At 44.1% G+C, this 24,845-nt stretch overlaps 1 protein-coding gene across 1 annotated transcript in view; it reads left to right on the top strand.

Annotated features, from left to right (window-relative positions):
- Positions 1–24,845, top strand: part of grik2 (glutamate receptor, ionotropic, kainate 2) — a 529,211-nt gene that overhangs the window by 402,984 nt on the left and 101,382 nt on the right. Inside the window, exon 11 of the mRNA XM_085998231.1 lies at positions 11,988–12,211. Coding sequence (XP_085854357.1) covers positions 11,988–12,211 — 224 coding nt within the window. The remainder of the gene's footprint in view (positions 1–11,987; positions 12,212–24,845) is intronic.

Raw genomic sequence — 24,845 nt, forward strand, 5'->3', positions numbered from 1 at the left:
CATATACCCCCAGGCCTCTCTGTTCATGCACCCACTTTATAATTGTCCCCTTCAGTTTATATTGCCTCTCCTTGTTCTTCCTACCAAAATGTATCAATTCGCACTTTTCTGCGTTAAATTGCATCTGCCACGTGTTCACCCATTCCACCAGCCTCTCTATGTCCTCTTGAAGTCTATCACGATCCTCCTCACTGTTCACTATACTTCCAAGTTTTGTGTCATCTGCAGATTTTGAAGTTGTGCTCTGTACATCCAAGTCCAAGTCATTAATATAGATCAAGAAAAGCAGTGGTCCTAGTACCGAACCCTGGGGAACACCACTGTATACCATCATCCAGTCTGAAAAACAACCGTTCACCACTACTCTTTGTTTCCTGTCACTTAGCCAATTTTGTATCCAGAATGCCAGTGTCCCTTTTATTCCATGGGCTTCAACTTTGCTGGAAAGCCCATTATATGGCACTTTGTCAAACTTTTGGAAGTCCATGTACACTACATCAACCACATTGCCCTCATCAACCCTCTCTGTTACCTCATCAAATAACTCAATCAAATTAGTTAAACACTCATTTAGTACTTCAGCCGTGCCCTCTGCCTCCATGTGTAAGTCCCCTTTTTGGTCCCTAATCAGCCCCACCCCTCCTCTTACTATTCATTTATTATTTATATATGCATTTAGAAGACTTTTAGATTCCCTTTTATGCTGGCTTTCCTTAATTAATCCACACTTGTCCAAGTGACTGTTAATTTTGTCCTGGATTATTGTTTCTAATAGCTTCCCCACTACTGAGATTAAACTGACTGGCCTGCAGTTACTGGGTTTATCCTTACACCATTTTTTGCACAAGGGTGTAACATTTGCAATTCTCCAGTCCTCTGGCACCACCCCCCGTGTCTAAGGAGGATTGGAAGGTTATGGCCTATACCTCCGCAATTTACAACCTTACCTCCCTTAGCATCCTAGGATGCATCCCATCCGGTCCTGGCGACTTATCTACTTTAAGTACAGACAGCCTTTCCAGTACCTTGGCCTAGAAATTGACTATAGCCCCGTTTGGGGCGCCAGCCTCGCCAGGGCGCTAAAAGTAGCGCCCCAGAAGCAGTCGCGGCCGCCCACCGGAAATTCAGTTGGAGCGCCCCAAAGCGAAGCGCGGCGCTACTGGAGGCGCCCCGCATCCCTCTTGGGGTGTTGCAACTGAATATCGCTGCGCAATGTGCCGCAGCGCCACACGCTGTGGCACGTCGCGCTGCGGTACTGCAGGCCTTCCTCCCCTTCTTAAAGGGGAGGGGCCTTGTGCAGCGCGATCTGGGGCCCAGCTGGGCCCCCGAGGATCGCGAGTGCCGGCAAAAGAGCCCAGCACCGAGGAGAAGTGCCGGGCTCTTGGAATGCAGTCGGCACTCCGCGGGGGGGGGGGGTGGGGGGGTGCTCAGGAGGCTGGGGACGGCAGCGCGGAGAGGTGTTGGCAGGCGGCCAGCAACAAAAATGGCCGCCTCGCACCTCTCCTTTAATTAGCGCCTCTACCGCCACAGGTAGGCCCCCCCTGAACCGGTCGCACATAGTGTCCGGCATTAAATCGGGGGGTGCATCTAAATATTGTGATTGGGGCATCAGCGGGGCGCGGCGCACACCGATGACGTCATCGGTAGCGGCGCAGCGCTAACGGCTAGCGCCACCATTAGCATCCCGCTAAATTTAGCGGGAAGCGTGGCCAGTGTCTTCCTACCCACTTAGCGCCCTCTTAAGGCGCTAATGGGTGGCGCAGCCCACTGAATATCTAGGCCCTTATCTTTATCAATTTTTATCCTGTCCAGTATCTCAACTACTTTGGCAGCATCCCGTCCAGTATCTCAATGACTTTGGCAGCATCATCTTCCTTGGGAAAGACAGATGCAAAGTACTCATTTAGTACCTCAGCCATGCTCTCTGCCTCCATGAATAGCTCTCCTTTTTGGTCCCTTATCAGCCCCACCCCTCCTTCTTATTACTCATTTATTATTTATATGCCTATAGAAGACTTTTGGATTCCCTTTTATGTTAGCTGCCAATCTATTCTCATACTCTCTCTTTTCCACTCTTATTTCCTTTTTCACTTCCCCTCTGAACTTTCTATATTCAGCCTGGTTCTCACTTGTATTCTCAACCTGACATTGGTCATATGCCCCCTTCATCTTACTCTCTAACTCTTTTGTCATCCAGGGAGCTCTGGCTTTGCTTGCCCTACCTTTCTCCTTCGTGGGAAAGCACCTCGACTGTACCCGAACCATCTCCTCATTAAAGGCAGCCCATTATTCATTTACAGTTTTGCCTACCAAGCTTTGATTCCAATTTACCCGGGCCAGATCCGTTCTCAACCCACTGAAATTGGACCTCCTTCAATTAAGTATTTTTACTCTAGATTTCTCTGTGTCCTTTTCCATTGCTAATCTAAACCTTATGATACTGTGGGGGAAAAATTGATTTGTGCCCCCTTTGGGGTGCTAACTTCACCAAGCGCCCTGAAAAAATGAGCGCCCCCCACTGCTGAAATTCAACGGTAGTGCCGCAAGAGTGAAGCGGGGTGTTACTGGAAGCGCCCCGCCTCCCTCTTGGGGCGCTGTGAGAGAATATCGCGGCACTAGTGCCGCAGCGCCACAAACTGTGGCACGCCACACCGCAGTACTGCATGCCTGCCTCCCCTTATTTAAGGAGAGGGGCCTAGCGCAGCGTGACCCGAGGCCCAGCTGGGCCACCAGGGATCGGAGTGCCGGCAAAAGAGCCCGGCACTCAAGAGAAGTGCCGAGCTCAAGGAGCGCAGCCGGCACTCCGCGGGGACGGGGGGAGGGGGGGAAGGCGGAGGGGGTGCTGCAGAGGAGGCTGGGTGCTGCAGAGGAGGCTGGGGACGGCAGAGAGGGCAGGTGCTGGCAGGCGGCCAGCAACAAAAATGGCCGCCCGGCACCTTCCCTATAATTAGTGCCGCCCCGGCCACAGGTAGGCACCCCTGACCCCGTTGGACATAGCGTCCAGCGGTAAGTCAGGGGGCGCTACCGAAGCTCGCGGCTGGGGCGCTGCGCATGGCGAAGATGTCATCGCCGGCGGCGCAACGCCACAGGGCGCTAACGGTTACTGCTGCCGCTAACCTCCCGCTGAATTTCGCGGGAGGTGTTGGCGGCACTGTGCCCGGGCGCTTGTTGCTTTACGTCCTCTTCGGGCGCTAACAGGAGGCGCAAAGCAACCGAATTTTTAGGCCTATGATCACTGTTCCCTAAATGTTCACCTACTGACACTTGCTCCACTTGACCCACCTCATTCCCCAGAACCAGATCCAGCAATGCCTCCTTCCTTGGGCCGGAAACGTACTGATCAAGAAGGTTCTCCTGAACACACTTCAGAAATTATTTGCCTTCTCTGCTCTTAACACTATTACGATCCCAGTGTATATTCGGATAATTGAAGTTCCCAATTATTACTACTCTATAGTTCTTGCATCTCTGTAATTTCTCTGCAAATTTGCTCCTCTATAGCCTTCCCATCAAGGGATATGGGGAGAAGGCAGGGACAGGGTACTGAATTTGGATGATCAGCCATGATCTCATTGAATGGCGGAGCAGGCTCGAGGGGCCGAATGGTCTACTCCTGCTCCTATCTTCTATGTTTCTATGTTTCTCCAGCTGACGACACTTCCTGCACATGTGGTTCTCCAGGACACGGGAAGTGTCCTGGAGTTCCCACATGGCACAAGATATGCATTCCATGGGGCTGAGCTGCCCTGCCATGCCTCTACTTAATAGACTATTAACTAACTTAACAGAAATAAACTCAACACTTAAAAAAAAAAAAAATTACCAGCTACTCAGCAATTTTTTTTTTCAGCTCCTTCCCTTGTGCTGACGTCACTTACCTCACTCCCTGATGCCCGCATTCCCTCCACACTCCTCTCACTCTCTCCTCCTTCCCCCTCTATGTCAAATTCCCACTCTCTCCAAATTCCCAATTTTAGCACTTTGTTTAGAAGCACTCCATTTAGGATCATTCTGTACTGACCACTCTGTTTTAGTAGTGTTTGGTTGAGGCATGAATGTAGACCAGGACAAATCTCCTGCTCATCTTTAAATAGTACTATAAGATCTTTTACATCTATCTGAGAGGGACGTCAGAGCCTCAGTTTAACATCTCAACTGAGAGACAGCACCTCCGCAGTGCAGGACTGAAGTATCAGCCTAGATTAGATGTTTAAGTCTCTGGCATGGAGCTTGAACCCATAGCCTTCTGACAGAGGTAGGAGTGCTACCACTGAGCCAAGGGTGCCACCCAGAACCAGCAATTGAATGGAAAAGCATAAGCTCATGAGTGAAAACCTCAGGAATCTTTTCCCCAAATAATTTTCTTTACATTCAACCACAACATCATGACATTGATAAAATTTTCACTGTCTTCGACAGCTATCTATTTTTGAATTTTCCACCTTATTTGTGTATTAGCTCAGTTGGTAGCACCCTTGCCTCTGAGTCAGAAGGTTGTGGGTTCAAGTCCCATTCCAGAGACTTGAGCACAAAAATCTAGGCTGTCACTCCAGTGCTGTACTGAGGGAGGGCTGCACTGTTGGAGGTGCCGTCTTTCGGATGAGATGTTAAACCAAGTCTCCACAGCCAAGTCTGTGGAGTTTGCACATTCTCCCCGTGTTTGCGTGGGTTTCCTCCGGGTGCTCCGGTTTCCTCCCACAGTCCAAAGATGTGCGGGTTAGGTTGATTGGCTATGATAAAAAAATTGACCCTTAGTGTTAGGGGGATTAAATAAGTGGGGTTACTGGGATATGTGTTGGTGTAGGGGTTACGGGGATCGGGTGGGATATGTGTCGGTGCAGGCTCGATGGGCCGAAATGGCCTCTATCTGCACTGTGGGGCTTCTGTGATTCTGTGTGATTCTCAGGTGGATGTAAAATTCCTATGGCACTATTTCAAAGAAGAGCAGGGGAGTTATCCCCAGTGTCCTAACCAATAATTATCCCTCAATCAACATCACTAAAATAGATTATCTGGTCATTATCACATTGCTGTTTGTGGGAGCTTGCTGTGTGCAAATTGGCTGCCGCGTTTCCTATATTACAACAGTGACTCCACTTTAAAAAGTACTTCATTGGCTGGTGGTCGTGAAAGGTGCTATATAAATGCAAGTCTTTCTTATTTAATGGTTTCCTTTTTGTTCCCCTTCTTCCTGTGGATTAGGTAACATACTGTTGTTTATTCAGCTCTGTGGTCTGAGTTTGAATCCAAATGAGATCAATGAGCGTAAGAGGCTTATGAATGATGAGTTTAGACAACTTCCGTCCAGCTCTAATTTGCATTAATTGTCTTGAGGAAATGCCATGCTGGTAAAATAGGGCACCTTAATGAGGCAAAAGAGAAGCAGCTTTATTTTGGGTAAGTCCACTGGCTCCCAATGTGGTGGCCTTTTATAGCAGCCCAACAAAAAATGAGCAAATCATGAACTTTGATACTTAACCCAATATAATATAACAGCATGATACTTACCCCAATAAAGTAAGTGTCAGCTTGGCTCTGTAGTAGTACTTTTGCCTCTAAGCCAAGAAAGCCATGAATTCAAGCCACTGTTCCCCATCATTTTTTTGGGTGCGCGACCCCTTTAAGGGACTCCGCAGACCATTCACAGGTTCATGCATAACTTTATCATTGCAAAAGCCGGTCCTGGGCTGCACGGAACCAGCAGAGAGCTGCACGGCCACGCAGCTTCGAGGGAACGTTGGTTCAAGCCCCTCACCAGGATGTAGTATATAACCTAGACCGACATTTCAGTGCCGTACTAAGGGAGTGCTGTATTGTCAGAGGCACACTGTATTTTGGATAAGACATTAAACCAAGGCTATTCAGTAGATGCAAAATGTCTCATCGCACTATTAGAAGATAAGAAGGAGGTTCCTCCACTGTCCTGGCCAACACTTATCCCTGGCTACCACATTGCCCTATGTTACAATAGTGACTACACTTCAAAAGTACTTTATTGACTGTAAAGTGCTTTGGGACATCCTGAGGTCATAAAAGGCGCTGTAGAAATATCAGTTATTTCTCTTCTTGCTTTCTTTAATACATCAATATACAAAAGGATTAATTCTCAGTAAAAACATAAGTCCTTATTTTAACTTCAATGTAGTGTAAAATCCGGTGGGATGTAAAAGGGCTGTCCGATCGGCACCTTCACTGGTCCCGCCGGACGGGTTCGGTAAAAATTGCGGTTATATGTTGGAAATTTGACAAATTAAATCAATAAAAAATTTGATTCAAATCCCCATTAGTTTTGTTCCCCACCTTGCAGCACATTGCAGGCATTTGGCTCGATACAATACAACAGCAACGTACATTGCAACCGTGTTCTTCATACATAGAAAGATGTCTCAGAGCAGTTTACAGGGTGGAATACTAAGATGGACACCAAACAGAAGTACCTTAACTGCCATGTTACGAGATTGCTATGTAGCTGGCTGTTTTTGCCAGTGCAGTACAATTACCTTCAGTGGGACTTATTTTTTGGTTCATCTCTGAAATAGGATTTTCAATAAGACACTGATTCCGTGCTGAAAAGAATTCAGATTTCCTGATTTTTCAAACCAATTTCAAGACTTGATCACACGGACTTCCAAACATTAATCTGCTCGACATTTGTCTGGTCTTAAAACGGCTGCTGTGCTCATTACAGCATTCATTAAAAGGATTTATTTTCTCTGTTTGAATGACGTAACATTGTTCAGATGTTAGATGTTGCTGCTTACTGTTCACCTAGCATGATTTGAAAGGATTTCAAGGCTCTGTTTATTTGTGGATTGGTTTTAATGTTTCTTGATGACTCCCCTTCCATTTGTAGCAAGTTGAGCAGTATAGTGCAATCAATGCTTTCCTTTTTAACTCAAAGTTGAATTATATTGATAATTTTAATTCTGGTTTGAGAAATGCCATGGCAGCTGCTCAAGAAGATAAAAGACAAAATACTATAATTACTATTAGCATTAGCTTTACCACAGGCTCTACAAATTGCGTTCATTTTCTAGCGTACAGGCACTAGTAGGCACGTTTTAAAGTTTTCGGCCTAGAAATTGGGTTTTGGCTTAGCCAGGGCTTTAACGCCGGAAGTTAGTGCCGGCGCTAAGTCCCCTGCGCGCGCCAAAAATTCAGTGGCGCCGCGCCCAAACGGCTGCCGGCGCTACTGAAGGGTCTTTGCGGCGGTACATCGGCGCTAACTGCCGTTTCGCGCCGCAATTCCGGCGCTGCGGCACCCGATGCGGTGCGGCAGGCTGGGGACGTGCAGGCCTCCTCCTCCCGTTAAGGAGGAGCTGCCTGCACCCGGCCGCGGCCCGCGCAAATCAGCTTAAAAATGAGCCCGGCACCTCGGACAAGTGCCGGGCTTGCATCTGTTCCGGGGGCGGGGGGGGGGGGGAGAAGTCCGGGGAGGGAGCTGCGGGCAGGCGGCCGGCGGGAAAGTGGCCGGCCGCCGCGGGGCCTTTAATGCGCCGGCGCAAACTGGAGTAAGGCACCTCTGCCAGAACGTTGCTTGCGGCTGCCACGGGCGAGGCGGCCGCAACTCAGTTTCAGAGTTCGGGCGGGTTACCACGGCAACCGGGACGCTGCGCACACCGATGACGTCATCGGTGCCGGCGCAGCGCTACCGGTGCAACGCCGATTTAGGGCCCCAGGGAATTTTTAAACTGGCCATAACTCTGGCGCTAGTCCCTCTAGCGCCTCAAAAGCGGCGCTAAGGCTAGTGAATTTCTAGGCCAACATATCAAAAAATATTTAATTTACTAAGAAACTGACTAGTGTACATTGATGAAACTACTAAATGGTTCAGTATATTTTTTTGTAGTCATTTTTAGTGATTTTAATTCAAGTTACTCACAGGTGGAGGACTGGACACCCAAATTAAAACTGCTTATTTTTTGTTGATAAACCCATTTTCAGCTGAATTAATAAAACTGCACCAGGTTAACACTCTTAAATACGTCAAGAAATATTTTTAAATGGAAAGAAACGATTAGGTTCTATTAAGCTTCCCAATCGCACTTCCAAGTTCATGGAAGATTTTTTGTTTGTGATTATGCAAATAATTTTTAGCAGAAACTTCAACTGTAACCTAACCAGCGCAATCTCAAGCACATTTTGGGCGCAATTTCTTGATAAAGTGGAAACTCTAGCCCTGCAAATTATTTCCCAGTAAAGTTGCAGTAATTAAGTTGTAATTGTAAATCCTTCACTGTGTACAGGATTGGGCGTCAACACTGTTGGCGGCGCCACTGACACAGATGCTGAAGGTTGTACAAAAATTGTACAATAGAATTACTTGGCGGTGCATTGGGTTAAACACGGGCCTTTTACCTCTTATGACCCGGGTTTGAATCTAGCTTACACCTCTATCTACTGGCTGTAAGGCTGTGACATGTGGTTGGGCAGCCTCAATCCAGTTCCTTGTGAGTATCAACTAGACAACAAAACTACCTACAATTTGGGAACTAAATTGGCAATTTTCACACAGTAAGGCATTAGATGGCTGACGTAGAGTTAGAAAATTGCCACACTGGTGCAGTAGGAGGTACATAAGAACATATAAACATAAGAAATAGGAGCAGGAGTAGGCCATTCGGCCCTTCGAGCCTGCTCCGCCATTCAATAAGATCATGGCTGATCTTCTACCTCATCTCCACTTTCCTGAACTATCCCCATATCCCTTGATTCCCTTAATATTCAAAAATCTATCGATCTCTGTCTTGAATATACTCAATGACTGAGCCTCCACAGCCCTCTGGGGTAGAGAATTCTAAAGATTCACCACCCTCTGAGTGAAGAAATTTCTCCTCATCTCAATCCTAAATGGCTGACCCCTTATTCTGAGACTGTGACCCCTGGTTCTAGACTCCCCAGCCAAGGGAAACATCCTCCCTGCATCTACCCTGTCAAGCACTGTAAGAATTTTGTATGTTTCAATGAGATCACCTCTCATTCTTCTAAACTCTAGAGAATATAGACCTAGTCTACTCAATCTGTCCTCATAAGACAATCCTTCCATCCCAGAAACCAGTCTGGTGAACCTTTGTTGCACTCCCTCTATGGCAAGTATATCATTTCTTAGGTAAGGAGACCAAAACTGTACACAATACTCCAGGTGTGGTCTCACCAGGTAGTCTTCTGAGATTGGGTCTGAGACACACTTTTGGGGCAGAGCGCATGGCGCTTGGCTTAGCATCTAACCATGCTATACTGGACCTGGGAATGCTTGATGCTGATACTGGGGGTCGATTTTAACTCAGGGCAAGCAGGATGCCGGCCTGGAGGGAAACACTCGTAGAGAGTTCAGCATGAGGATCAGGCCATTTTAATTCCATTGTCAACCCTAACATCCATCATCTTGATGAGCACACAATTACAAAAAATTTGAAAAACAAGAACTATGCCACAAGTCAGCAGGTTGACTGAATACCTTAAAGGAGCGATAAAATGCTAAAGCTTCACTCTTGTGGTTTATGATTTTGCCTGAAGCCCTGATTTAGTTACTGGATTGTGATCACTCTCGGATAGCCAATATTCTTTGTATATTGCAAAAGCAATTAAGAAATATTTAAATACTTCTCACTGCAGCTTCTCCGTGTATTTGTTGGTAGATTATTATGTTCACAGGTTATCTGCACTGAATGGTATTGCTAAAGTTCGTTCTTGAATTGCTGGTGCAGTAAGCTCACAGGAAGTCCCACTACACACTAGAAATGTCAGTTCAGTCATCCATCTTGGTACAAATAGCTGTGCTTTGGTCCAGTGGTTATGTTGCTAAGCGCTTAGCTGAGAGCACTGTTTTCACTCAATTAGCAAGTATCAACTTAAAAGTGCTGCTAAAATAATTAGCTCAGTAATAATTTTACAAAAAAAAGCTTTAAATTTTATGGCTGCATTGCTTCTAGAGTGAATTCTCTGCTCTTTTTAAAGAGAGGTTAAAGGATACCTGGTCATAAGTACAATGTGCTCAAATGATGCCATAAACTTCAGGAGTGAGGATTGTTTGGTTAATAGCCATCATTGGTCCATTGAGATTCGACTAGCTCAAAGTCACTCAAGGTATCTGTTTTGTATTCATCCGCAACACAGCGTGGAATGAAACACTAGGTCAGCTTGTATTATCTGGTACAGCAACACTTTGGGCCAAATCACAGGATTCATGTATGGGCGACTGCTTTGCCTATGAAACACTGTTCACTGTCTATGACACCCATCACCAGGGGAAAAAAATAACTGCCCAATGAGTTCCACTGATCTGGAATAATGCAACTTGGAATTGTAATACGCTTTAAGTTTCAGATGATATTGATAAACCACTCAAAAATGTTGATAAACCATTGAAGCTTTAAAATTGTGGTTTACAATGACAACTGAACTGCTTGATGTAAGACCATCCAGCCTTGTATATCTAGCTACCTATAACATATTAAAAGTCTTGTATATAGTGTAAACATCCTGAAAGTGGATTTTTGCCTGTGTTGTATTTAACCTTCATTCTCGTAATGCTAGAATCATATGTAATGTATTAACTCCCAAGGAGACACATTAGTCTTCCTTTTAACAGAAAACCATGGGTTTGAACTTGTCAGTTTGTCTACTAGAATTTCCTCCTGGTGCAACTTTGTTTTGGGCTCATGCAATAGTACTTTGGAGTGTTAATTAGCTAATCATCCTAAGGAGCCAGTTATTTCCATTTCCAATCATCTTGTGTTAGTGTTAAAGATGGTTCCTTGGTCCTACAGAGGACTGCTATGACACCTAGTTGCTTAAAGTGTCATGCTATTCAGTTCACACTGTGTGTGTGTGTGGGGGTTGTGGGGGGGGGGGGGGCGGAGTGGCGGTTGACAGGGAGAAATCCGGAGATCAACTGGTCGCACATCAAAAGGTAGGCCCTTAAACCAGGAGCAGTGCCTTTGACAGCTAGTCCTGAGAAAAGAGGACATCCTTGCTTGGCTGGAGCTCTCTGTGATTGACAGCTCAGCAGGCAGAGAGATTCTCTCAGACAAGGGGACAGTTCAGAGAGAGAGAGAGAGGCAGAGTGTAAAAGCAGACAGTGTGTTGGTTACTCACAGCTGTAAAGCCAGGTGTTTTAAAGTTCTATGTAAACCTGACGAGCAAAATCAGGCTAATCAAAGGTTACAGTGAGTAAGTGAACGGTTAGAGATATATTTAGAGAGAAAGCAAGTTATGTCTTTGTTACTTTACATCTTAATGAGTGCAGGGAAATTATGTTACTGTGAAATCTATGTACTGTTCAGTCATTTATCGCATGCAAAGAAAAACATTTCTTAGATTCGAACCTGTGTCACGCACTGGATAGAATGCTTATCCAGCCCACTGTCTGTAAAGAGAGGAGAATTCACATGGCAACTCGTGGTATATTCCAGTAACTGGTGTACAGAGTGAGGGTTCAATGCTATGATCTGTGAGCCATGCTACTGTTTCTCCAGCTATTGAGCAGATAAAGGTGCACTCTGGATCGACGGGTCCCTAAGCTGTGCAAAATGAAGTGACAGGTGGCAACGAATCCCAGAAAATCCAGCGTAAAAACCCCCAAACTGTGGCAGTCACACTTGCTGCTTGTAACATGTTCCCCAAAACACTTTGTTGACAACACCCCCATTATAAAAAAAAAGTATCCTCTGTTCCTTGTGAACAAAAGCACGAGATCTGTTGAATATACATATGCAACACACTGTAAAGATTTTGTGGGAGGAAAACTGTTTAGCATTTTGCTCAATGTTTGATATCAGCAACAACACTCATCAGTGCCCAATCCAAATGCCAAGATTTTGTGTGTCATTGATGCATGATGACTTTCACTCTGCGGGATTTACTAAGAAACAATTTGCAGCTCATTATCTTGGCAGTTCTATAACCCATATTATATTGTAACATTGCTTTGCCTCTGTTGACATACTAACTGGACATTTTTTTTCCTTCTCTGTTTCTGTCCGCAGAAAGCTGATCTCGCAGTTGCACCCCTGACTATCACCTACGTCCGAGAGAAGGTCATTGACTTCTCAAAGCCATTCATGACTCTGGGAATAAGCATTTTGTACCGAAAGCCCAACGGTACAAACCCTGGCGTTTTCTCCTTCCTGAATCCTCTCTCCCCTGATATCTGGATGTATATTCTGCTGGCTTACTTGGGTGTCAGTTGTGTGCTGTTTGTCATAGCCAGGTAACATGATGCCTTCAGTGAGTTTTGGCAATGCCACTATGTTTTTGCAAATGTTGTCAAAAGTCACTGATTTTTTTTGTTGATTTTGACCCCCCCCCCCCTTGTTTTAACGCCCCTGTGCTGTTTGTCATCTCTGTCTGGGATAAAAATCTTGCTAATACCGGGGAGAAAAAAAAGAGCGGTTTTCAGAAAGACATTTTCGACTGGGTTTCTGGCGCAGTTAAGTATGTTAAACCGGCATCTCTTTTTTTTTTAGTGCCCCTACTGTGCTGCTGACACAGTATAAACGATGAATGCTGTCCAGAAGAAAAATGAAGGCAGTTAATTGAATTTTACACATTACACCGTTTCACTGCACACATGGACTGAAGCATAGAAAATGTGGTTTCACAGAAAACGTCTTAAGAAAGGCTATTAATTAGTCATAGCAAGATTTTTTGTGTGGAACAGGCATAGTAGCAGAGAGATGGTAGTTTATCATTACAGCGCTGTAAGTTAGGAAAACTCTGCACCCATCCCCCACTATTACCGACAAAGGCTTTTCACCTTGCTTCAAACGCATGTTCTTGAACATGATACAATTGCTGCAGTTATATACTGCGCCAGCCAGTGCTGTATCGACTGCATTTTTAAGATTAGTGTGAGTAGGGAGCTGCGATTTATATTGTGGAGTGGGAAAGCACAAGAGCCTTGTACAATATGTACTAAAATGCAAATGTTGAGACACTGCTGTCTCCCGACTGAGATTGTCTGAGATTGTTGTCCGGCGGCATGATCAGCTCCTTTGTGCTGAATATTTTCTACTGTTGGTAAAGTTTAACAAAAGAGTGCACACCAAAGGGGAAATAGCAGAAATTCTACCGCTTGCATCTTTACATTTCAAAAGTGGGCTGAACAAGTTTCTTTCAGACTTTAAAAAAAAGTTATTTTTGAAAAGAGGGCTTTGCATCTAAATGAAGTGAAAGCCCCTCTTGGAGATGATTGCACTTGCAGTGACATCTGCCTTCCCTGACAACGTTATATTGTCCTTTTGGCATGAGAGCGTTGATACCGAATCTGCAGTACCACTGCAGCGTTTGACGTGAAGGGATTTAAACTCACTTCAGGATTGTCCATTGCACCCATCTTTGGTGTCATTGTTTGGTTGTCTTTTTGTTAAAGATTACCTCTAAAGTATCTTTCAGTAGATCTTAAACTTTTAATTTTGTAATGTTGTCTCCCAGAAATGATCTTGGCGAGATTATTTGGCAAGATGAACCAATCCTCGAAAAAGCGAAATACTACGGATGCTGGAAATCTGAAATAAAAACAGAAAATGCTGGAAATACTCAGCAGGTCAGGCAGCATCTGTGGAGAGAGAAACAGAGTTAACGTTTCAGGTGGATGAACCAATCTTCTCCTGATCTCATTATCTAATTTGAGCTAAAATTGTTATTCATGTGCTTTACTATTGGGGGAAGGGGGAAGGGAAGATTTGTCTACCAATAGGCACAATGTTGTGTGCAGTTTTGGGCTGCACACTGTAGGAAGAGTATTGAGACAAAAGAGAGGGTACAGCACAGATTCACGAGGATGCTGCTTGGTAAGAGGATATATAAACACGAAGAAAGACTTGAAAAAATTAGGCTGTTTTCATTAGAACAGAGGAAATGAAGTTGTGATTTGTTAGAGGTGTTTAAAATGATATGAATCTGTGTGACAAAAGAGATAGAAACAGATAGTTTCCTGTGATTGAGTGGGTCTAGAACAGACCAACATAGAAATACGATTAAATTTAAGAGGACAGAGAGCAGGGGAAACATTTTTACACACAAGATTGTGAGGCTGTGGAATGCAGTACCGGAGTTAGTGATTGAAACAGAGACCATGTTAACTTTTAAGAATAGGTTAGATAAGTGACTAAAATAAAGTGACATGGGAAAAGAGTAAGCTTGTGAGAGTAGGACTGCTGCTGGCATGGAGGATGAACATTACATAGAATTTACAGCACAGATACAGGCCATTCAGCCCAACAGTTCTGTGCCGATGTTTATGTTCCCACTCTACTTCAACTCAACCTATCAACACATCCTTCTATTCCTTTCTCCCTCATGTATTTATGTAGTTTCCCCTTAAATGCCTCGATGCTATTTGCATCAACTACTCCATGTGGTCGCGACATTCAACATCAACATGGACATAGTTGGGCTGAACATTGTTTCCGTGTTGTAACTTCTATGTAATTGTGGTGCTGCCCATCGTTAGGCTGGGTTGGCATAGACGGAGAAAAGTAAAGGTTAAAATAACGAAGAAAGGAAGGAGAGAATGGGGAAGAAAAAGTAGAAAACAAGGAAACAGTGTGAACAGAAGCAGTGTTTTACTTCTTAAATTTAAAATAACATTAAAGTATTTTTATAGTTTAGGGTTAACGTTAAAGTAATAAAGCTGAGCTGGTATTTGAAACGCTTTCTTGCTGTCATATTAATGTCCACTTCCTGTGTCCTCTGACTCTGGCCTCCTGTGTATCCCCTCCTCTCGTTTCTCCACCATTGGTGGAAGAGCCTTCAGCTTCCTCGCCTCTACTCCCTGGGACTCCCTCCCTAAACTCTTCCACCACCCCATCACCCTCCCTGCCTTGAAGTTTCTATTTAAAACTCATCCCTTTGACCAAACTTTCTGTCACCTTTCTTAACCACCCTGCAAAGGCTTAGTTCCCACTCCTTTTCTGTTCTATCATGTGCCTTGAGATATTTTCCTACATCTAGTGTTATTGTTGTTTACAGTGTTGCAGTGTGCATGAATTGAAAACTTTAAACCGGCCCAGGAAGGCTAATTTCTCAGGACCTGGCAATCGAAGGTTTAAACTAATAGGCAATACTTTTTTTTAGGTTTAGTTACACTTTAATGCGGGACATTGTAATGGCATTTTTGAAACATTAATTATGTCACCACATCACCTGTTGATAGAATTCCAAAACCTCTCCAAACAAATGTATCGGTGATGCCCCTTTAATGCGACAATACTTAAATTAATAATATGAACTAGAACAAACTAAGACAAGGAAAATATGAGGTCACGTGGGCTCTATAATCTAGCTCCATATTGAGTCAATTGACTGTACTAATTTTGCAGATGGCCATTTCTATCTCTGTCGTTATTTGCCCTATTACATAATGTGCAACCTTCTAATTCTTTTGAGTGCCCTAGCATTGCTGGGCAAGGGAAGGGAAGGATATGCCAGGGTTCCTGCCCCTGAATGCCCTCTAGTGTCCCTCTAAGTATGTGTGCATGACTGCCATACGCTGACAGGATTGAGCTTGAATGTGAGGGCTCATGACTGTTGAATAACCCTCCGATAGCCCTTGTCCAGGCTCACAGATGAACAATGGCTACCTAGGCAAGGTGCCAGAAGGTCACTGCTGTTCCTAGACCATATCCCAGTATAGGTCTCCTCGATGCTAATTCATACTTGGCACTCAGGCGCATAAAATCTCCTTGTCAGTTGATGAATTAATATAATAATTTATTAAAGAATGTACGAGACAAATGTTCCCCTTGAGAAAGTCACTTTGGTTTAAATTTTAGTTGTAATCACTGACAATATTGAAAAAGAGAAAAGAAAAAAAATTGAAACTCTAACTTTAGCAATTTGTCAAACGACCTCTCTTTTTACACAATTTTCAAAGACTGAACCGCATGACGTACATTTCACGCTGGGCTGTCCCATCAATCAAAGTGAAGCTAATTCTGTGACAGTGTCATTGCACACCACGATCATTCTTTCAGCCGCTTTGCTTGCGAACAATGGTATCTGCAAGCAGTGAAAATGCGAGTCTCCACCATTATTCAATGCTGACCTGTCAATCTCCACCGTGTCTGGACCTCCAACACTGGTGAAAACACGCTCAGGCTTTTATTAGCATTGGAGCAGTGTTCCATACTTCTGAGATGCTTATGGAGCGAACCAGCCTGTTGCTGGGAAGGCGAGGCTCCCTACAAATACCGTGGTGGATGAAAACCAACTACCTGTGGATTCCATAGTGTTTTAAAAATAATCGTGCTGAGATCTTTCACACTCCAAGAAAGGATACAAGAAAATGCTTGTCATTTGATTTGCAATCTCTCACTCACCTCTAGCCTTCATCTTTGCTCTCTCTTAAGTTTCCTCCCTTGCTCTTTCTAAGTTCCACATGTTACTCTTCTTTCTTCATTGTACACTTTGGCCGCGATTTTTCCGGTCGATGTGGCTTGGGGGCGGAACAGCTGTCTTCCGGGTTCCACTCCCGCCCCCGACGACGTCCGGCCCACAGACGCGATTTTGCGTCAATTGGCCCTGCGGGTTTGCCGACCAATTAAGAGGAAGCCAGTGTCAGATGACATCAGTTGATGACGTGTCATCTGCCGGTTTTCTTAAAGGGGCCACGCACAATTTTTTTTGACAACTGATTTTTCAATGTTTGACAGCATTGAGGCGCTGCAAACAATGACAATCACTGTACAAAGGTGAGCCCTTGCACCCAGGCTCCCCAGTGTCTCCCCCCAGTGAGTCCAGAAGGCTGTAAAGTGCCTAATCGAAAGATGAGGTGCTGTTCCTCAAGCAACGAATATGAAGTGTGTAATCGGGAGTGAGAATTGGCACAGGCACCTTCCAGCCATTAAAGGGGAGGGTCACTGGAGTCCACACACCAACCCCCAATGATTCGGGGAGTGCAGAACGGCGATATGCTGTGGGATGAAATGCAAAGTCTTTTGACGGACCGCAACACTCCGGGGACTAAGCAGCTTTTATTTGGCTGCAGATACATCCTGCGCTCTCTGCCACTCATAACTGACCTTTGGAATGGAAGTTCCTTGACAGCTGGAGCGCATCCCTTTAAGTAGCCCCCCGCCTGTCGCCAGCCGGCTGGTTCACGCTCTGCTCCCTGGCACTATTGGTGCGAGGCGGTGTGGGGGGGTGGGGGTGCTACTGAAATTTGCAGATCGGGCGTCCAGCGAGTGTTGCATGCTTGCTGACGTCATGGTCTGCATGGTGAAGGGGCTGAGGCACTAACTGTTATCGCCGGCGCTATGGGGACAGTGAATTTGCCGTGTGGCGCGGGATTCCCCCCACCGCCGCGCTACTGCCTGAGTACCCCATTAGTGCCCCCCGCCAGGCATTAACTGGGGGCAGTAACCTACAGAATTTCTAGCCCAAGGTGTCATGTTTGACCAAATGGACGATCTGGTATCCTTGCAATTTGCATCAGTAAGTACCATCCTGCAGTCAATTGTTGTTCCACCAAGTGAATCTGCTAACCATAAGTCTGGTTGCTATTCATTCTTGGGAACCTGTCAGCTTCCAGGTTTGCCTGTCGCATCTCGTAGTGCAAGATTTCATTGAAGAGACATACCCTACTTGTTTTTCCAACCTCAACACTCTTATCCACGAACCACAAATTTCACTTCTTTATCCATTTGCTTACTCAAAGACCATCTGTTTAAACATTTCCTTACACACAACTGTAAAACAGTAATTAAGATTCGATTACTTACTTTAAGACATTGTGGCATAAGGATAACATTATCCTGTTTGACAATTAAAATTAAAATATAAACTTGTATAAAACAAAACATTGCAATGTTAAACCAGCAGATGCCCTCATCAATAAATTCACCAACAAGGATTTCGGCAACTATCCTGTTTAACCCTTTCCATTCTGGTCCATTACTTTCTCCAAAGTTATTGTCCACACCTTGGCTTTTACTTTGGTTTCACATTAAAAATCTGTTCAATAGACAGCATCAGCCTTCTTCATGTGTGAGCCTAAACACTGTGTGTTGGCAGGTTACTTGACCATGAAGTAGGGGAGGGGATTGCAGTCAAGCCTATTCTGCCCTATATACCAATACAGAGTGGGAAACCTAGCTGATTTTTCCCCTTTTCTAATCCAGAAAAACTGAGGCCAGTTGCAGTGTCAGCTAACTTACACAGAAATGGGATCAAATTTAGGACCTCCCTGCTTCATATGGCTAAGTAGGATATGGTTATTATAGAAACAAAATGGTGTTTGTTAATTGGCCTTGCTGGCATTTCTGCTATCTGTTCCCGGCTGCATGTTGTCAGTCTCTGTTCTAGGAATTAAAACCCATCTTTGAATCTAACAGCTATTTCTTACAATACTATATAATTAAATATCATTTTATGATTACAAAGTTGCAATGGCCTTAAGTTAAGAAAATATTTTAATATTTAAAATATATATATCCCATGTATTGAATGGCAGAGAAGAAGTGAGAGTGGCTTTTTGACATTAAGGCAGCACTTGACTGCCAATAGCACCAAGGAGCCCTATCAAAACTGAAGTCAATTCAGTGAGGTGGAATGGGGTGGGGGGATCACAGGGGAACACCCTCCAGTGACTGTAGGAAGCCACTCATCACAGGGAAAGCCTCCAGGTTGTCGGAGGCCAGTCATCACAGCCCCAGGACATCACTGCAAGAGCTCCTCAGGGAAGCATCCTGAACCCAATCATTTTCAGCTGCTTCATCGATGACCTTCCTTACATCATAATGACGATGGTCTGTTTGATGATGATTCTACAGTGTTCATCCCCATTCACAACTCCTCCAATACTGAAACTATCCAGGCCCTGCTCTATGTTGGACCTGGAGTAATACCATCCGGGCCAGGTGTAGGCCATCTCAAACAAGAAAAAGTCAAACCACCCGATGACGGCTAACAGCATCACCATTACCTAGTCTGCAACCATCAACATCTTGGGGACACCATTGACCAGAAGTATAATTGGATGAATCATATCAACACCATGGCAACAAGAGCAGGGCAGAGGCTGGGTACTCTGAAACAAGTGGCACAGCTCCTTGACCTTCAAAGTTTTTCCACTATCTACATGCCTCTCCACTAACTACAAGGCTACAGTCAAGAGTAATGGAATACTCACCACTTACTTGGATGGGTGCAGAAACAGCAACACTCAAGAAGCTTGACATCATCCAGGTAGTGCAATCCACTTGACCACTGCCACTGAACTTAATATCCACCTCCTCCATCACCAGTGCACTTTATCTCCACTTTGTATGGTCTATACAAGGCACTGTAGCACCCTAACGAGCTTACATTGACAGCATCTTCCTCCTGTCACCAGGAAGACAAGGGTAGCAATTTCATGGAAACACCATTACCTCCAAGTTCGCCTCCAAGTGATATATCACCCTGACTTAAGCATTTATTGCCATTCCTTCATCATTTCTGGGACAATATCCTGGAATTCCCTAACACTGTTCAAAATGAAGACCCAACAAAACCTCATTAGGATAAATGGGATGGGCAATATATGCAATGTTACCAGCATTGCCCAGATCCTGATAAGAAATGTTTTTAAAAGTTATAATAGTATCTTTAAGTGGAATGTACTTGAATAACAGGAGATTCAAAGAAAGTTAGACAATCAGAGAGTTAAACTAAGGTGGTTTAGATTTTACATACCCCTGGTCAGTGAGTCACATGTTTTTGTAGACAGAGGAAATGGCTTAATGTGTCAGTGGAAGAGTGATTTGCTGTATTTCACATAGGGAAAACAAGAACAAATCTTAATCTAGAATTTGACTGCAATTAATGCTCAGTGGTTCTTAGCCAATAAAGATTTTTTCAAGATGTAAGTTATTATTACTTGTTAAAAAAAGTCATTTTCAGGATGCTGGCAAGGTCGACATTTAATGCCCACCCAAGTTGTCCTTGAAAAAGTGGTGGTGGACTATCTTCTTGAACCACTTTGTAGCAGTTTGATACAACTGAATGGCTTGCTTGGCCACTTCACAAGGCAGTTTAGAGTCAACCACATTGGTGTGAGGCTGAAGTCACATATAGGTCAGATTGTGTTGGGTGGCAGGTTTCCTTCCCTAAAGGACATTAGAGGACCAGTTGAATTTTGACAATAATCCTAGAGATTCATGGTCACTTTAACTGATATCAGCTTTATATTACCAGATTTTTAAAAAATGAATTCAAACTCCCAAACTGCCATTGTGGGATACAAACTCACTTTCTCTAGAATTATTAATTCAGGCCTCTGGATTACTAGTCCAGTAACATAACCAGTACACCACCGTAACTGTTATTGGAACTTTGTTATGTGCAGTAAGTTAGGACAGACAAAATCTCTGGAATAAATAAGGAATTAATAAAGTCCTTGAATGATGCCACATAAATACTGTGGCTACAAGAGCAGGCCAGAGGCTGGGTATTCTGCGCCGAGTGACTCACCTCCTGACTCCCCAAAGCCTTTCCACCATCTACAAGGCAAAAGTCAGGAGTGTGATGGAATACTCTCCACTTGCAGTTCCAACAACACACAAGAAGCTCGACACCATCCAGGACAAAGCAGCCCACTTGATTGGCACCCCATCCACCGCCTTAAATATTCACTCCCTCCACCACCGGCGCACTGTGGCTGCAGCGTGTACCATCTACAAGATGCACTGCAGTAACTCACCAAGGCTTCTCTGGCAGCACCTCCCAAACCCGCGACCTCTTCCACCTAGAAGGACAAGGGCAGCAGGTGCATGGGAACACCACCACCTCCAAGTTCCCCTCCAAGTCATGTCCCGTCCTAACTTGGAAGTATATTGCCGTCCCTTCATCGTCGCTGGGTCAAAATCCTGGAACTCCCTCCCTAACAGCACTTTGGGAGTGCCATCACCACACGAACTGCAGCGGTTCAAGAAGGTGCCTCACCACCACCTTCTCAAGGGCAAGTAGGGATGGGCAATATATGCTGGCCTTGCCAGCGATGCCCATATCCTGTGAATTAATTTAAAAAATGTCTTTCCTTAGAATTTTGGTTAAATCAGAATCGTAGAAATGTAAATATAACTGTAATTTGTGTTAGATTAATTTAAATAACACTCAGTTAAATTTCTGATCTAATAGAAAAGTTTGTGTAATGCTGTATATACTTCTATATGAGACAGACATTAAGACCCCTCTTTTGGGGTAATCTTATAGTGAGTCTCCTGCAAAAGCACCAATGAAGGAACGTTGACATATGTCCAAGACAACATAGTGTGTGACTTGGAGGTGATGGCAGTCCCTTGACATTGCTGCTCTTATCCTTCTCAGTGGTAGAGATCACAGGAGAGGGTAGTGCTGTCGAAGCAACCTTGATGTGTCGCTGCAGTGCATCGTGTTGATTGTATATACTGCAGCCACAACCCTGGTGATAGAGCGGGTGGATATTGACGGGGACGCCAATCAAGTGATCTGCACTGTCTTAAATAGTGTTGAACTTCTTGAGTGTTGTTGCAGTTGCAACCCTGCAGGCGAGTGGTGAGGGTTTGAAGGGGTCACGAGGTGAGCCATTTGTGGCAGAGTAGCCAGTCTCTGCCCTGCTTTTGTGGCCATGATGCTGATATCTCTGGTTCGGTTCAGCTTCTGGTTAGTGGTGATTCCCAAGATGTTGATAATGGGGAAAACTTAAGGCACTGCCATCGAAAGCCAAGGGAAGTCGGCTGGGCTTTCTCTTGTTCGAGATGTTCACTTCATGGCACTTATGTGGCACAATTGTTACCTGCCACTTGTCAGCTGAAGTCTGGATGTTATCCAGGTCCTACTGGTTTCTTGGCTCTGATAACAAAGCCCACGCTGTTGGAATGTACTGCTCCATTATTGGAGGAGTGGCGATTGGAACTGAACATTGCAGCAGCATCAGCGAACAGCGCCACTGCTGACCTTATGATGGAAGGAAGGTCGTTGATGAAGCAGCAGAAAATGGTTGGGCCAGGGACACTTCCCTGAGGAACTTCTGGAAACATGTATCTTGTGCTGACTAATTCAGAAAACAGAGGAAGCTAAGGTTCCACGTCTCCGCTGACTGGAACAGTCTTATGGTGGTGACGGAGAGAGAGAGAGGTCAGGGGAGAAAAGGTGAAAAAATGCAAAAAATGGTATTTAATAACTTGTATCTACAACATTATAGAAACAGCAAGTGGCCATGTGCCACATGCATTGCTGGATAACTGCAAATAATGTTCATTCATGGTCAATGCTAGAATATCATACAGTAAGCTTGTGCTGTTAATGCACATTTACAACTGCTTCAGAACTACAGAAACCAACTCTGAGATCATTTTAAATTCAGATGGTACAAACTGACTTTAGAAATTCAGCGTTGCACATTTGTGATCCTCTCTCGCAATATAATTTAGGCAATTACAGTCCAGGTAGTTTAAGGTCAGGAAAGTTTAATGAAAGTTACTGTTAAAGTAGATCAATCCCCCCAAAAATATCATACTGGTTCACAAAGGAACATCAGAGTAAAAATACTTCCTCTTATTGATCTCTCACCTCTGAGTCAGAAGGCTGTGGGCTCAAACCACTCTCCAGGATGTGAGAACATGATCGAGGCTGATGTTCCCATACTGAAAGAATGCCGTGTTGTTGAAGTGTCGTTCTTTGAATGAGACAATGGCCTGTAATTTGCATTGTAATGATGGCAACTTCTGACGTCCACACGTGCGCAGTTAAACGCGGAAACCCAGAAGTTGCTGTCAGTCATTCCCTGCTCCTCCACAGGGCGCGCTGTTGAACTCCATGGAGTCGGTAAACAATTGAAATCACTGAACCGACTAGAACGTCCCCTTTTACACTGGAATATTGCTGTTAAAAACCCCCGGAAAAGTTAAGCCTTCCTGAATGAGGTATAATTGGGTTTTTAACAGTGTACTGAGTCATAATTACTGCTGAACAACTGTTCTGGCCCTGAAAAACTATTTTTATATTTGTGGAATGCAAATTTTTTCTATTATGATAAAAATTCCTATAGATTTTTAATATAATTATTTTAAAAAACGTTTTATGATACTTCTGCTTCTACCTTAATCCCATATGTATGTCCCAATCTTTATTTCGCTCTCTGTAAAATGATTAATACGTGAAGGAAAATCAGTGCATTTTACTTCCTGGTTTGTTGCCTATGAGAATTTTTCAATGTGAATGGCAGCTTAGCCAACTTGATGACATCACTGTTGCTGGACTCTGGAGATCCCCTAGACTTGGCACTAGAATGAGATTAACATCGGGAGAGGTGAAATCCACACCACAGTGATCGCTAGATCTTTGTGGGCAGCTTTCTTCAAGGTCAACAGCGAGCACCATCACTTCACCGCTGACCACAAAATCTGGGACATTAAACTTTGGTAATAAAAGAGATACTGTAGGGGAAGGAACTTCAAAACTAAAATATTTCCTTTTATTAATTTAACAAACACATTTGCTATTCGTTGGGAAGAAATGTTCCATTCAGCTTAGCACAGCACTTCCATGAAACTTCAAGGTAAAATTTTGGACAAAAAGTCGTGGGAAGTTTACCACGATCTCTTGATATGCGCTGCCAATGGGCGGTCTGCGCATCGGGAGCACATATTTCTAAAATTTACCCCTTTGTGTTAGGTAAAGGAAACTGATTCTACAATGGACTGAGTACGTAAGTGATTGATCTGAAAAGACAGTGATTGCCATCCTTCACCTCTCTTGATGTCAATTCAAAGCAGACATTGGTTTGTGGTCTAGCACTGTATCATAGTTACAAGATGAAAGGGCTTTGCTTCTAAAGTACTTTCCTCTGGAGTACTACTTTAAGTGAGGTCCAGTGTTGTCACTTTTTTTCTCTCCATTTTTCTTCACTGGGGTATGCTGTCTGCTCTTTCTTTTTCCCCCGGCGCTCATTTATTCAGACCTGGGTTGCCACAGAGTATTTTTCTTACCTAATTGCGGTATTAATGAGCGGTGCTTGCAGTATAAATCTGAACTCTGAAATAATTCTCGGGACGGGATTGATAACGGGGACAGCAGGCCTTAGCTGGATAGCGTCATGGTTCAGTCGCATCCCATACCCATAATTCTTCGCAGGAAAGATGCCCGAGTAGCCTCGAGGCTCAATATGAACATCATTAGAGCAAATAAAACAGGGGAGAAGAGGTGAGTAATATAACATGACCGACTTGACATTTTGAGTTTAAAATTATAGGCGGGACTCAACATATAATTCATGACGGAGACTGAAATTAAAGAAAAGTCAGGTGTTATGCGAAGCAGTGACCACTAATCTCTCACATATTAACTGAGGGTTCAGTACTTGAAGCAATGGTGAAAAGCACAGTGGCTAAGCCACTCTATGGATGTTACTGGCAATATGAACACCTAAAGTAATGAGCAGCAACTGTCATCTAAGTTGGTTCAGAATATGCACCTGCTTATTTTTTTATTCATCATCTCCATGAGGATAAATTAGGTAAGTTATTCCCTCTTTCGCCTTTTTTCGACTGTGAAACTGGAGATAAAAGAAACTCTCTGCCGGCATGGTTTTGAGATTTTTGTCAGAGAGATACATGATGCACTCTTACAAACAAGATTCATTTTTAATGAAATTAAAACAATAGTCACAAGGCATAATTGTTGGTGTGAAAAAACCTTCCTGTGCAAAAAAAAACCAGATTTAATTTAGGGGAAACTATGTACATCACACTTTGCATGCAAAAAAAAACAAGTGGCATTTTGTAATGTTCAGTCTACAGTGTAATCCATCAAAATCTAAATAGTACAGGCAATATATTTTTTCATTACTAGATCCTACTGTGCATTCTAAAGCAATAGCAGAA

This window comes from Somniosus microcephalus, chromosome 9 (assembly GCF_052327205.1).
Source record: "Somniosus microcephalus isolate GS21.2 chromosome 9, FLI_Smic_1.0, whole genome shotgun sequence".
NCBI classification, from domain to species: domain Eukaryota; kingdom Metazoa; phylum Chordata; class Chondrichthyes; order Squaliformes; family Somniosidae; genus Somniosus; species Somniosus microcephalus.